This window comes from Amphibalanus amphitrite, unplaced genomic scaffold (assembly GCF_019059575.1).
Source record: "Amphibalanus amphitrite isolate SeventyFive unplaced genomic scaffold, NRLGWU_Aamphi_draft 000093F_arrow, whole genome shotgun sequence".
NCBI classification, from domain to species: domain Eukaryota; kingdom Metazoa; phylum Arthropoda; class Thecostraca; order Balanomorpha; family Balanidae; genus Amphibalanus; species Amphibalanus amphitrite.
The window spans coordinates 751,290-765,566 of NW_024881589.1; the positions used below are offsets into that span (position 1 = coordinate 751,290).

The window sequence follows — 14,277 nt, forward strand, 5'->3', positions numbered from 1 at the left end:
ACGATGCCCTACGAGCAAAAGACGAAATAGTCACCAGTATAACGCCGTTTGGGGCGACTAACGGAGCGAGCGAGAGGGTGGGCCTTGCACGTGCGAAATTTCGAGGGGGTACCTCCAACTGACTTGTGCACGGCACCCTACTAACCGGTCTCTAGCGAGGTGCCAAATTTGAGCACAACCGGCCCAGCCGTTCTCGAGATCTGGAAGCGGCACCCTGCACGTGCGCACGTGCAAAATGGGTCCCAACTGATTTGTGCACGGCACCCTACTAACTGGTCCCTAACCGTGTACCAAATTTCAGCGCAATCGGTCCAGCCGTTCTCGAGATCTGGAAACGACCCCTGCACGTGCGCACGTGCAGCAGCACCCCAACTCTGGCACATGGATATGCATTGCCTAGTGGGTGCCTACCTACATGCCAACTTTCAGCGCAATCGGCCCAGTAGTTACCGAGATATTGCAACTATTACAAAAGTGACACCTCTTCGTTTTGCACGTGGCACGTGCATAAGGGGTCACCCACATGCATCGAGAATCGTTCAATACTTGGTAGAAGGAATGAAGCTACCCTACAAAAATTACCGCATGTAAATCGGTCAAGTGGTTGCTGAGATATAAGCGTCGCAGAATCGTGACCACGGCCGGCCGGCCGGCCGGCCGCTCATACTCAGAAATTTCCGTTAATCTAAGGAAAGACTACGCTCGCTTCGCTCGCTCCGTAATCACGGGTCACTATGAGAAAGAAACAGAGGACAACACGGAAACAGGGTTACGTTATAGTTGGTCCCGCTGGACCCCTGGGCTATCCCTCACCGTAGCCATCCTCGTGTCGGGTCATCGGCCGTCGCCGGTACATGTCGGCCGAGTACAGCATGGTGCCGCCAAGCCTTAACCGCTTCCCGAGACGCACCGTCCGACACCGTCCAAACACCGACCAACAGCGACCCGACACGCTCCCCCGCGACCCTCCAAACGACGCCGCGGCTCAGCGCCGACTGCCCCGTCGCGGCCGTCGCGTCGACGACGACGGCAGAAGCGCCGCCTGGTGCGACTTTTTACGGCACGAGCGGCGGCGCGGCGCGGTGCGCGAGCTCAATACCGTCAGTGGTCGTGGTCAGGGATAGATGCACAGGACGGCCGCGGAGGCAGGAAAGCACGGTCCCACCCCTGGCTCTGTGGTATCCCTCGCAGTTCTGACGCGTCCGCGCGACGCCAGATGCGCCGCAGACGCCCCAGGGGAGGTGTTTGTCGTAAAGGCACATTGAGTAGGCCATAAATAGGGATGGAGTCGCGAGATGAGCTGTATCGAGTCGCAACAGGCGCCGCGGGGAGACGCCCAGAGTTAAACCGATTTGGGGTGGGGCGGAGGAATGCTCAAACGGCTAAGACGAACAAACATATCGACCGGTACCAGTTTTGGAGAAACGGGCTTTCGGAGAAATGTGGCTGGTCCCAGTACCTAAGCCTTCCAATGCGGTGAGCAACCTGCACCTGCAGTCATAACAGAATCGTTAGCAAACAGGCCAAGGTTCGTGAATGGATGTCGCACAGTCTGTTGAGTTAGACCGTGTTCTGTTCCATTATATGCCAGGCTGTTTTTATTCCGTAAGAAGGTTTACAAAACTATCTCAGGTTGGAGGTGAAAATTAGACGAAAAATGCACAGAAAAAGGAAGAACAAATATATTTCTTTAGAATTCTTCCACAACGTTTCTTTCTTTGTTCCCATCTATCTAGGTAGAATCAACAAAGTTTATTTTTCAGAAAATATTTTGCAACTCTGAGAGCACACTACCCATATTCTACATACATTCTATCTTAAACAGCAACAGGATGCACAATCATCCCACACATGACGGAAAACAATTACCACTCGACTCGACGTCGAGACAGCTACATAGAAGCACGCCCATTGACGAGGAACAATGCGTCTGGGAATAAGCGGCGCCCGCTTTCACAATGAGGAGATTAATGTCTCAGCATAGTCTACTAGACTCGGCCAGGCGTTTACAATACAGACTGCAGAGTTTACACTACACAGATCACCTGAGCAGACAGCGAGTTACAATAACTGGAGATACAATACTGACATTGCTGTTTGCTCTCTGCAAAAAGGCACGTTGCAACGAAGGAGAAATATTCCGGGAAATAAGCCAATTGTTAGGAAACTGTTCGCTGTGTCCGCCATTTGGACGCGTCCTTTACAGGTTGTACGTTGAAAGCTAAGCTTAGAGTAAAAGTATTAAAACAGAAAAGCGGACTAGGAAACTCAACTGAAGGCAAAAGCTAGGCGTGTAACCATACAACTCGTGTCCTGTGATTTTTTTTTTTATTAATATACCACTCTTAAAAAATGCAGTAAAATAATTACAAGATACCGTTAAGGCTCCAAGTAACTGTCGTCGTTACCTGACCTGACCTATGATTATTTCAGAATCCTCGTTAACTACGCTTCCAAGAAAACAAAACCAGCCATACCTATCGGAGCGAACCAGGCTAACGACGAGCCGCGCACATTTATACTCGGAGAGGCGGGTTTCCGCTCCGATCCGGCGCCTCAGTAATCCCCCAATTACCGTTTCTGGCTCCAATCCCGGTCTCTAACGAAAAACTTTGTTTTCCTCTCGGACCTTATCCACAATAAGGAAACGATCGTCTGCCTGGCAGTCCCATAACAAAGAGTCACATTAAAATCTCACAACTTTTAGATGGTAGGTATAAATAGCTGTTCTACAAGTTTGTAGGGTGGGTGCTGGGGAACCGGGAATTCATTTAACATTGCTACCACAAGCTCATGCGTATCGGTTATGTGGAAGCCAGACGGTGAAAGGAATAGCGACTAAGATGTTGTTATACTTGTTATTATGGTCATTGGTCGCATAATACGCCCACCACTGACTGTTGAGCAATACGCAGAGACAGACAGCATTATTCCATGTGTGCTTGCGCGGCCTCCAGCAAGAGCTTTTTGGGAAAAGCTGCACCTCTAGGCTCTAATGAGGGTACGGCGACCGTTCAGTGTTCCCTTGAGGAACCTAACAAGACGAAAATATACGCATCTTCGATCTACAAAATGAAGTATTTTAAAAACTACTGACCATTGAACGATTACCCGCCAACGCGACGTCGCAAACACATATAGGTAAGGCGTTCCGAATTGAGCAAACCGTCACCTGGAAATAATGGAGTGCCTCTGAGCTGGGGCGTCGAGCGATCAGTGGCAAAACCAGGCCATTTTTCATCGGCGCAAGTTCCGGCAAAACACGTCCGGACGGTATCAATCCAAACCAGCGGGAAAACAGCGGCCGCCTCGCCACTTTTGAGCTTGATCGATGGGCGTTTGTGTGATCGCGGAGCCGTGTATCTGTGGGGACGCTGGGACATGTCAAGTCCTTCACGGCAGTCAGATACGTGACTCGGCGTCGATCGTGACCACAGGCTGGCTGCGATGGGACGGTGTCGCCGCGAAACTGGTCTAAAGAGATTGTGGGGCGGTGAGATACCGAACTAGGAGTGCGGCAGGGGCTCTGTGACCACCGAACTGGTGGATCGGGGAGAAACAGCCGGCGCTGACGAGACCAAATAAAAAAAGCGCTGAACATCACACCAATCAAGGCTGACCAAGTGGTCATTCACCCCGGCACTGGCACGGCCGGTTATAGACGCAGTGCAATAGGTCACGATGGCTACGGTAGCTGTGGAAAGAGTCCGGCAGAAAACAGAGGGCACGGAACGACGTCACAATGTCAGAGCAACACCACAGTCCACACCAAAGCCTGGAGAGAGGTGAATTAGCTGCCATTCTACTAGGAGTAAACAGGCGAACATTTTGTGTGACCCGTTGTGTCCGAATGCTGGGTGATGCGCGGGCCAGCAAGGGTAGCCAGCGGCAGCTGCTCGGGACTGCCAGGGCGGGGGCGGGGGCGGCGGTCGATGGCCACCTTCCGCCCATCATTGCCCGATCGCCGGGCGGACTGCCGCCCCCCCCCCCCCTCACCCTCCCCCGCCCCAGGTCGTCGGCAGGGCCCCTGGGTCAGCGACACATGTGCCAACTGGACACGGCACAAACAGCGTGCCAGAATCGTACGCAGTAGCGGACCAACTATTCGTCGTTCTGATGTCCACGAGGGATGAAATGGGTGGACATTACAAGCTGTAATGCAGCTGTTCTGTGCTTTTTACAAGCAAGGCAATCGGCATCACGATGGGCCATCGCCATCATGTTTCCCATGACATGCAGATAATTTTCTAGCATCTTCGACCGACCATTCACAAAATGTATCGTCGGAAGTCACTACAAGTCACGTTATGGAGACAAGGCTTGCTCGTGGTGCCACTGCTGGTCCCTGCCGCGCCACGTCAGTGTGCAATTCCATGTTCTCAGCTTTGAGCAGAGCCAGCCACGGTACGCATATCCGACATCTTCCGGCTCATATCACCATACTGAGAAGATCATCACTCAACTGCCGCACTGCTGACGGAAACTCAGACCGACACACGAATCGATACTCTACAACTTCGCGCAGCAAGTTCGCAAGGCCGCCGGCCGGCCGACGCGCTCTTTCCAGTTGTGCGTAATGTTCTCAGTACGCAAAGTTATCCAGAGCAGCAGCATCAAAAGTGTAAGACCGAGATCCGGACATGCTCAGTTCCTGGATGTGTTTGAACATCGGACGTGTCGTTGCATAAGTAAGTGCTAGGATATCTTGGTTCATATTCGGTCTGATACGTTCATCAGTCTGTTTAACAGCGAGCTCCTATGCCGGTCGTAAATCATGAAGGTCAGGATAGGAAAAACAAGATAATATCGGAGCTGTCTACAACTCCGATATTCTCCGACATTATGTAGTATGCAAGTCCAAACTCTTGTATGTGGCACGTAAAGGGCCGCCCACTGTTCAGTGTCCATGTATCTGTTCTTGTCGGCCCGTAAGCCCGTGTTTCTTGCCGTTCTCGTCCGGTTGGCGTGGTTCCGCGCCTGTCAGCCACTTTATCCCTCCACCCACACCCACCGGCCCCCCCCCCCCCCCCCACCAGCACAGGGGCGGTCAGGCGATGGGTGTGTGGGGTGAGGGGCGGGGACGACACCAGACCGGACGGGCTCAGCGCGCTAGTGGTGCGGAAAAGAGGCGGCCCTCCACCGGCGGCCGGACGGCGATGGATGGGCGGATCCCGCGCGTGATGCTGAGGGCAGCTCACCGCTGGTATAGCGGAGGCCAGCGTCTGCGTCCCGATTGGTGGTCAGAGCAGCGAGGATACTGCCAAAAGTCGAACCGGCCGGCCACTCTGATCCGGCGCCCGTCCGTGCCATGTCGACCGCCATCCAAAGGAAGCTCCCCCGTACGTTTCCCGGACAAAAGGCAGGCGCACGGCCGGCGGCATCGAATTGGACCGGTCGCCGATGAATGCCTCCCGCCCCCCGACCGGCCGACAGGGCGGCCTTTAGGCGGCTGTTCTCGAACCAATCACACGGAGGGCGATATTCCCGAATTCTGAGCGGCACAAGACCTTTACCAAGCCGACATGGACGAGGCATCAAGATCGCCTGCTAAGCCAGGGGCATTCAGGTCCCTGTTCCACGGCAGCTAACAGGGAATGTCACTCGGGTTCCATAAAAAGCAAGCAAAATTAGCAATTATGATTACGTTTTCAAAGTAACCGAGCACCGATGCCTGATCGCATGCTAGCGTCGGGCATTGGCGTGCCATGAAAGAGTGTCTAGGGGTTCCTTTCTTCGCAACGAAAGTAGCCGGTTGCAGTGTTATCCGATGGAGGGAACATCAATATTTTTGGGACGGTCCTAAAGGGACACTCAACACTGAGACATTATTTTTGAACGCAAAATTTACTTGGCAAGCAGCCGTTAATCACAAGTGACAAGCCGGCAGAATTCTGAAAATATTTAAAGAGCATAATTTCGAAAAGGAAAAGAAGAAACGCTAAAAAGGCCTTGATGTCCGACAAATTTCTAACCTCAGTAAGGCCACTCGGGTTCATCGCCGGCTATTTTAACCTGTTGACGTAAGCAAAGGTAGTAGGACGACATTCATCTGTTAAATACAGTTCACTGTATTCAGAAGCTCCCAAATTTGCCACCGACATCCCTCCACAAAGCCCGCTCCGTTCCCGTCACACCAGACCGCGGCTTGGCCGCTGCTTCCTCCGCCGTATCATGTAAGCTCTCTGCGCCATCCTTTGCACTCGGCCCGCGGCGCCGGCCGCCTTTCACGGCGCGCGCCAGAGCGTGCACCGTCCCCGGAAGGGAAGCGTCGCGGCGGGCGTCGCTGCCGACATGCCGGCGCCGTCACCGGGCGGCGGCGGCGGCGGGTCACCTGCGGTCGCCGGCGGGAGGGAGAGGCCTCCGCCCACCGCCCATCCCGTGGCTATTGTGGGCCACCCAATTCAATCGGCCGCGCCGCCCTCCCTGCCCGCCCAAAGAACATCAATTGCCGGGATTACGGCACCGCCCGGCAGAGCAGCGACGTGAGATGAGAGCCTCAGCGACGTCTGGTAGGTCGGCCCGTCAGAGGGGTTGGGAGGCAGGGGGAAGGGGAAAATGGTGAGCAGTCCGAGACAGTCCGGGGCTCAGTGTGTTTATATTTGAAACTGCAAGGCTTTGGTACGAAAAGAAATACAGCCAAAGTGAACTAGTTATGCTGAGTTTATTGCCAATGTACGCAACTCGTTCTACCTCGCCCACAGCGAATTGTCGTTTCGACAGTCGACTTCCTTTCAAGTAAACGCAATTCATGCAGGATACAGCCCAGCGTTACGGCCGATTAACCGCAATAAAAGAGCGGCTGGGATTCCAAACGTGCGCACCGCATAGCACCGCCCCCGTCGGTACCTGAGTTCCGACAGGCTGGTGGGCGCTGTTATATAACCCCGACGACCTCTGCCTAGCAGAATGCGTCGCAGATTCGGCAGATTCCAATCCTCATGGAAACATACCGCACGAGTGCCGCCGCCCGCGTGCTGGAGGGTTCGCGTCACGCGCTGTTGGCCGGCGTTCGGCCCCGCGCCGCCACTTCACTGGAGGGTGGACTGCGCCGTCCGCGCCCGTGTGCTGCGGGACAGCCTATCAGGCCAGGCAGCTCGGGCGGCGGCTAGCGGCGGGCGGCGCGGCGGCCGGAGACGGACGGGAGACGAAAATTGGCGTGGATGAATGGGGGCGAACGACATGGACGAGTGGAAGGGCATGCTGTACTGTGTTGTGACGGCTTGACCTGGGAGAGTCCGCGTTGCAGAGGCACTTTATCCCCTCCGTCGAAAGGAGTACCGATCCCACGAGCAGGGGGCCTCCACATCAGCACACGCTGTGCTCCTCAGCTCGCTCAACGCTCCGCGGGTCAGGCGGCAAACAGACGCGAGCACTAATCCAGTCACGGATGTGCGGCGCTTTATAAATGTTATCCGCTATCCAGGATCAGGAAGTCATGGACGGACACAGATACCTAAGGGAACGAAGGAGTTGACCGGTATAATGATTTATGAAGCGGAAGCGGAAGCCGGTCTTAAGTTATGGTGCTTCTAATCTTGACGCTTTTCTTCACGAACTTTGCTGTAGCATCCTGATAAATTAATAAGCAGACTAGAGATGGAACGAAAATATATACAATCAGATCCTTGCTAAGTACCTACAGAAAAAAAAACTATGAACAGGAGTGCGAGCTCGGAGCCGGTACATTCTACATACCCGGAGTCCCGGAGCTAGAGCTAGGACGCGGGGAAAACCTGGCCGGAAATGGGGCCGGAGCAGTAGAAATAAGACGGCTCCGGCTCTTAGAGACTTTAAAAAGACACTTGTGTCATATTCCACTACCTGCCCTCAGTGGGCAGACTTAAGCTCGGTTGGTATGGTTGCAGTAGTGACTTCAATTCTACCTAAGCCAGATCACTGATAAGGGATTATCTAGCTATAATACGGCACGGATAGCTCAGTTCTTGCCGAAACATTTGGGTCAGCCGAGAAGGCGTCCAAAAGTATTCCTTGAACGACTCACAGGATGACGAGTGTTGCATTTCTCTGATGCTCTCTCTTTAAAGGGACCCTCCCACCTTCAAAAAAGTTTATGAATTGGCATGAAAGTGATGTCGCTCGGTTCAGAAAGAGCGAAAACGAATATCTACCAAATTTCACCGAAAAATATTCACCGGTTTTCAAGATATTAGACTTTTACTTTTGTTTACCTTTTGGGATCTCCGCTGTCCTAGCGACTTTATTTGGAAGCAATAGTTTGGCAGCTGAAAGTGCGGCATTTGTTGCGCGCAAAGCAGCATATACCACCGCCTGCTACAAAACGTTTTAGTCAAACATTTAAAAATCGTTAGATATCTGCGCTGACGTCACACATTCAGAGGGGTATTCCTATGCATTAGCCCCTCTGAATCAAAATGCTGCAATTTTGAAATTCAATATTTCCGATTTAAGGCATTTCTCGATGTTGTGAGTGCCGAAACCGGTAATTGTGAGCCAGGGACCCCATTTTGGCTATCTCAACTCAAATCTAATGTTAAGGTGAGATGGTCCCTTTAATAACCCGGGAATATACCGCACAGCTTCTCGGAAGAAAGGCGACATGGATATAGGAGCTCAGATATTCGCAAAGGCCAAAACTGATTCAAATATAACCGCAGGTTGTTTGAAAAGACAAACACTATTCGTTAGAATTGTGTTTTTCTATTGAAAAACAACCGGAGCGGTCCTTCTCCGGGCTATGTTTTGCAAGTCTGGCAGCGAATCGAGACATCTTGATTGGGGCCTAGACGAAATGTACAATCTTCGTAAAAAGTTCAGTGTATGGGCTCCCGGAGGCGATCTACCTTATGGCACCGGTCGCTACTCGCTTAAAACCTCGTGGCACGTGGCACGTGCGATTCCATTTTCCCCATGTTAAGTCAACGGGGTTTTGGACACTTTTTGCGCGATCGCCAATGGTCTATTGAAAAACAACCGGAGCGGTCCTTCTCCGGGCTATGTTTTGCAAGTCTGGCAGCGAATCGAGACATCTTGATTGGGGCCTAGACGAAATGTACAATCTTCGTAAAAAGTTCAGTGTATGGGCTCCCGGAGGCGATCTACCTTATGGCACCGGTCGCTACTCGCTTAAAACCTCGTGGCACGTGGCACGTGCGATTCCATTTTCCCCATGTTAAGTCAACGGGGTTTTGGACACTTTTTGCGCGATCGCCAATGGCGGGAAAACGAGCCAAGAAGGAGGTGGTTTTCTTCCCAGCATTTTATGGCAAACACGTTTGGGTACACGCCAGTGTGCGCTGTATACCCCTCAGAATCTCGGAACGTGTCTTTGCACGAGATCAAAGTTGGAATTTTGCTGTGTCCCATGTTAAGTCAATGGACGGCGATGTCGAGACTTTGCAGAGACATTTTCATTCGATCTTTGTACAAAATTTTAGAGATAGATTTCGCCCAAACTCTGATATCTTGTAGAGGAAAGAGCGTAGTACATGCTGGTATGCTTCGTTAAGCTGGCAGAAATCGTTTTTTCTTATAAAGTTTATTTGAAATTTAAATTTTTTAACATGGAAAGTCAATGGGAGCGTCTTTGTTGCTTAATAACTTTTTACGTTGCAGATGTATCAAAGTGAAAAGTTAATAAAATATACAACTTTCGATGCTCTTTCCAACAATGTATAGAACGTCACTGCACGATGCGCCGTTTCTAAGAAAAGTTGTAAAAAAGCAGGGCTCGACTGTGACTTGAACCCAACCACATTAAAATATACGAACAGGTGACGGGGATACCTCCCGTGTGCGGATGCGACACTGATTATTGCTAAATATTAGCAGTCGGCCGCCGTGGGGGCGCCTTTACAAACCTTATATCTCTGCAACCACTGGACCGATTCACTCGCGCTCTTTTGTGTGGGATAATTTCTTCCTTTCCCAAACGTAGTGTGCTACTCTCGATGCGTATGGGTGACCCCTAATGCACGTGCCACGTGCAAAACGAAGAGGTGTCAGTTCGGTAGCAAGTGTAATAACTCTAGTTATTTTGCCGAATACGCTGATCCTTAGCATGGATGTAGGCACCCGCCCCGCAATGCATTTCCATGTGTCACGGTTGGGGTGCCGCTGCACGTGCGCACGGGCAGGGTGACGCTTCCAGATCTGGAGAACGGCTGGGCCGATTGTGATCAAAGTTGGCACACCGCTAGGGCTCGGCGAGTAGGGTGCCGTGCACAAGTCAGATGGGTCCCAGTTTGCACGTGCGCACGTGCAGGCTGACGCTTCCATATCTCAAGAACGGCTGGACCGACTGTGCTCAAATTTGGCATACCACTAGAGACTAGTTAGTAGGGTGTAACCGCAGGTTGTTTGAAAAGACAAACACTATTCGTTAGAATTGTGTTTTTCTATTGAAAAACAACCGGAGCAGTCGTTCACCGGGCTATGTTTTGCAAAGTTGGCCTGAGATTGGGGCAACTTGAGCGGGGCCTAGACGAAATGTACAATCTTCGTAAAAAGTTCAGTGTATGGGCTCCCGGAGGCGATCTACCTTATGGCACCGGTCGCTACTCGCTTAAAACCTCGTGGCACGTGGCACGTGCGATTCCATTTTCCCCATGTTAAGTCAATGGGGTTTTGGACACTTTTTGCGCCAGCGGGAATGGCGGAAAAACGAGCCAAGAAAGAGGTGGTTTTCTTCCCAGCATTTTATGGCAAACACGTTCCGGTACACGCCAGTGTGCGCCGTATACCCCTCAGAAGTTCGTAACGTGTCTTTGCTCGAGGTCAAAGTTGGAATCTTGCTGTGTCCCATGTTAAGTCAATGGACGGTGATGTCGAGACTTTGCAGAGACATTTTCATTCGATCTTTGTACAAAATTTTAGAGATAGATTTCGCCCAAACTCTTATATCTTGTAGAGGAAAGAGCATAGTACTTGCTGGTATGCTTCGTTAAGGTGGCAAAACTCATTTTTTCTTTTAAAGTTAATTTGAAATTTAAAATTTTTAACATGGAAAGTCAATGGGAGCGTCTTTATTCCTCTATAACTTTTATCTTTAGTAAGATATATAGGTGAAAAGTTAATATAATATACAACTTTTGATGCTCTTTCCACTGATGCATAGGACGTCACTGCACGATGTGCCGTTTTTAAGAAAAGCTGTAAAAAATCAGGGCTCGACTGTGACTTGAACCCAACCACATTAGAGTATACGAACAGGTGACGGGGATACCTCCCGTGTGCGGATGCGACACTGATTATTGCTAAATATTAGCATTCGGCCGCCTTGGGGGCGCCTTGCAAAGCTTCTATCTCCACAACTACTTGACCAATTCACTCGCGGTCTTTTGTGTGGGATAGCTTCTTCCTTTCTTACACGTAGTGTGCTATTCTCGATGCGTATGGGTGACCCCTAATGCACGTGCCACGTGCAAAACGATGAGAAGTCAGTTCAGTAACAAGTCTAATAACTCTGTAGTTAGTAACCGCAGGTTGTTTGAAAAGACAAACACTATTCGTTAGAATTGTGTTTTTCTATTGAAAAACAACCGGAGCGGTCGTTGTCCGGGCTATGTTTTGCAAGTCTGGCCGCGAATCGAGACATCTTGGTCGCAGCCTAGACGAAATGTACAATCTTCGTAAAAAGTTCAGTATATGGGCTCCCGGAGGCGATCTACCTTATGGCACCGGTCGCTACTCGCTTAAAACCTCGTGGCACGTGGCACGTGCGATTCCATTTTCCCCATGTTAAGTCAACGGGGTTTTGGACACTTTTTGCGCCATCGGGAATGGCGGAAAAACGAGCCAAGAAAGGGGTGGTTTTCTTCCCAGCATTTTATGGCAAACACGTTCCGGTACACGCCCGTGTGCGCCGTATACCCGCCAGAATCTCGTGGCACGTGGCACGTGCGATTCCATTTTCCCCATGTTAAGTCAACGGGGTTTTGGACATTTTTTGCGCGATCGCGAATGGCGGGAAAACGAGCCAAGGAAGAGGTGTTTTTCTTCCCAGCATTTTATGGCAAACACGTTCCGGTACACGCCAGTGTGCGCTGTATACCCCTCAGAATCTCGGAACGTGTCTTTGCACGAGATCAAAGTTGGAATTTTGCTGTGTCCCATGTTAAGTCAATGGACGGCGATGCCGAGACTTTGCAGAGACATTTTCATTCGTTCATTGTACAAAATTTTAGAGATAGAATTCGCCCAAACTCTTATAGCTTGTACAGGAAAGAGCGTAGTACATGCTGGTATGCTTCGTTAAGCTGGCAGAAATCGTTTTTTCTAATAAAGTCCGTTGGAAAATAAAAATTTTAACATGGAAAGTCAATGGGAGCGTCTTTATTTCGCTATAACTTTTATCTTTAGTAAGACATGTAGGTGAAAAGTTAATATAATATACAACTTCTGATGCTCTTTCCACTGGTGCATAGAACGTCACTGCACGATGTGCCGTTTTTAAGAAAAGCTGTAAAAAATCAGGGCTCGACTGTGACTTGAACCCAACCACATTAGAGTATACGAACAGGTGAAGGGGACACCTCCCATGTGCGGACGCGACGCTGATTATTGCTAATTATTGGCAGTCGGCCGCCCTGGGGGCGCCTTTGCAAAGCTTATATCTCCACAACCGCTTGACCGATTCACTTGCGGTCTTTTGTGTGGGATAGCTTCTTCCTTTCTCACACGTAGTGTGCTACTCTCGATACGTATGGGTGACCCCTAATGCACGTGCCACGTGCAAAACGAAGAGGTTTCAGTTCGGTAAGAAGTCTAATAACTCTGTAGTTAGTTTGCCGATTGCACTGATACTTGGCATGGATGTAGGCACCCGCCGTGCAATGCATTTCCATGTGTCACGGTTGGGGTGCCGCTGCACGTGCGCACGGGCAGGGTGACGCTTCCAGATCTCGAGAACGGCTGGGCCGATTGTGATCAAACTTGGCACACCGTTAGGGATCGGCGAGTAGGGTGCCGTGCACAAGTCAGATGGGGCCCAGTTTGCACGTGCGCACGTGCAGGCTGACGCTTCCATATCTCAAGAACGGCTGTACCGACTGTGCTCAAATTTGGCATACCACTAGAGACTGGTTGGTAGGGTGCCGTGCACAAGTCAGTAAGTTTGTTTTTATATGTGCCACGGTTGGGGTACAACTGCACGTGCGCACGTGTAGGGGTCGTTTCCAGATCTTGGAAACGGCTGGGCCGAATGCGATTAAATTTGGTACACCGCTAGAGACCGGCGAATAGAGTGCCGTGCACAAGTCAGTTGGGACCCAGCTTGCACGTGCGCACGTGCAGGGTGCCGCTTCAAGATCTCGAAAACGGCCGGGCCGATTGCACCCAAATTTAACTCTGTAGTTAGTTTGCCGATTGCGCTGATACTTGGCATGGATGTAGGCACCCGCCGCGCAATGCATTTCCATGTGTCACGGTTGGGGTGCCGCTGCACGTGCACACGGGCAGGGTGACGCTTCCAGATCTCGATAACGGCTGGGCCGATTGTGATCAAAGGTGGCACACCGTTAGGGATCGGCGAGTAGGGTGCCGTGAACAAGTCAGATGGGACCCATTTTGCACGTGCGCACGTGCAGGGTGACGCTTCCATATCTCAAGAACGGCTAGACCGACTGTGCTCAAATTTGGCATACCACTAGAGACTGGTTAGTAGGGTGCCGTGCACAAGTCAGTAAGTATGTATTTTCATGTGCCGCGGTTGGGGTGCAGCTGCACGTGCGCACGTGTAGGGGTCGCTTCCAGATCTTGGAAACGGCTGGGCCGATTCAGATTAAATTCGGTACACCGCTAGAGACCGGCGAAAAGGGTGCCGTGCAAAAGTCAATTGGGACCCAGGTTGCACGTGCGCACGTGCAGGGTGCCGCTTCGAGATCTCGAAAACGGCCGGGCCTAACCGCAGGTTGTTTGAAAAGACAAACACTATTCGTTAGAATTGTGTTTTTCTATTGAAAAACAACCGGAGCGGTCGTTGTCCGGGGTATGTTTTGCAAGTCTGGCAGCGAATCGAGACATCTTGGTCGCAGCCTAGACGAAATGTACAATCTTATTAAAAAGTTCAGTGTATGGGCTCCCGGAGGCGATCTACCTTATGGCACCGGTCGCTACTCGCTTAAAACCTCGTGGCACGTGGCACGTGCGATTCCATTTTCCCCGTGTTAAGTCAACGGGGTTTTGGACACTTTTTGCGCCATCGGGAATGGCGGAAAAACGAGCCAAGAAAGGGGTGGTTGTCATCCCAGCATTTTATGGCAAACACGTTTGGGTACACGCCAGTGTGCGCTGTATACC

The 14,277-nt window shown here is 51.2% G+C and overlaps 1 protein-coding gene across 9 annotated transcripts in view; it reads right to left on the bottom strand.

Moving 5' to 3' along the window:
- The window catches only part of LOC122380208 (dystrobrevin beta-like), a 77,979-nt gene that overhangs the window by 48,829 nt on the left and 14,873 nt on the right, over positions 1-14,277 (bottom strand). The window contains exon 1 of one of the 9 annotated variants that reach the window (XM_043363172.1): positions 814-1,001. The exons of 7 other annotated variants lie outside the window; for them this stretch is intronic. In XM_043363172.1, the coding sequence (XP_043219107.1) occupies positions 814-874 (61 nt within the window). In that variant the 5' untranslated portion in view covers positions 875-1,001. Of the gene's footprint in view, positions 1-813; positions 1,002-14,277 lie in introns of those variants that run through there. One more of the 9 variants, XM_043363177.1, reaches the window with a different exon arrangement.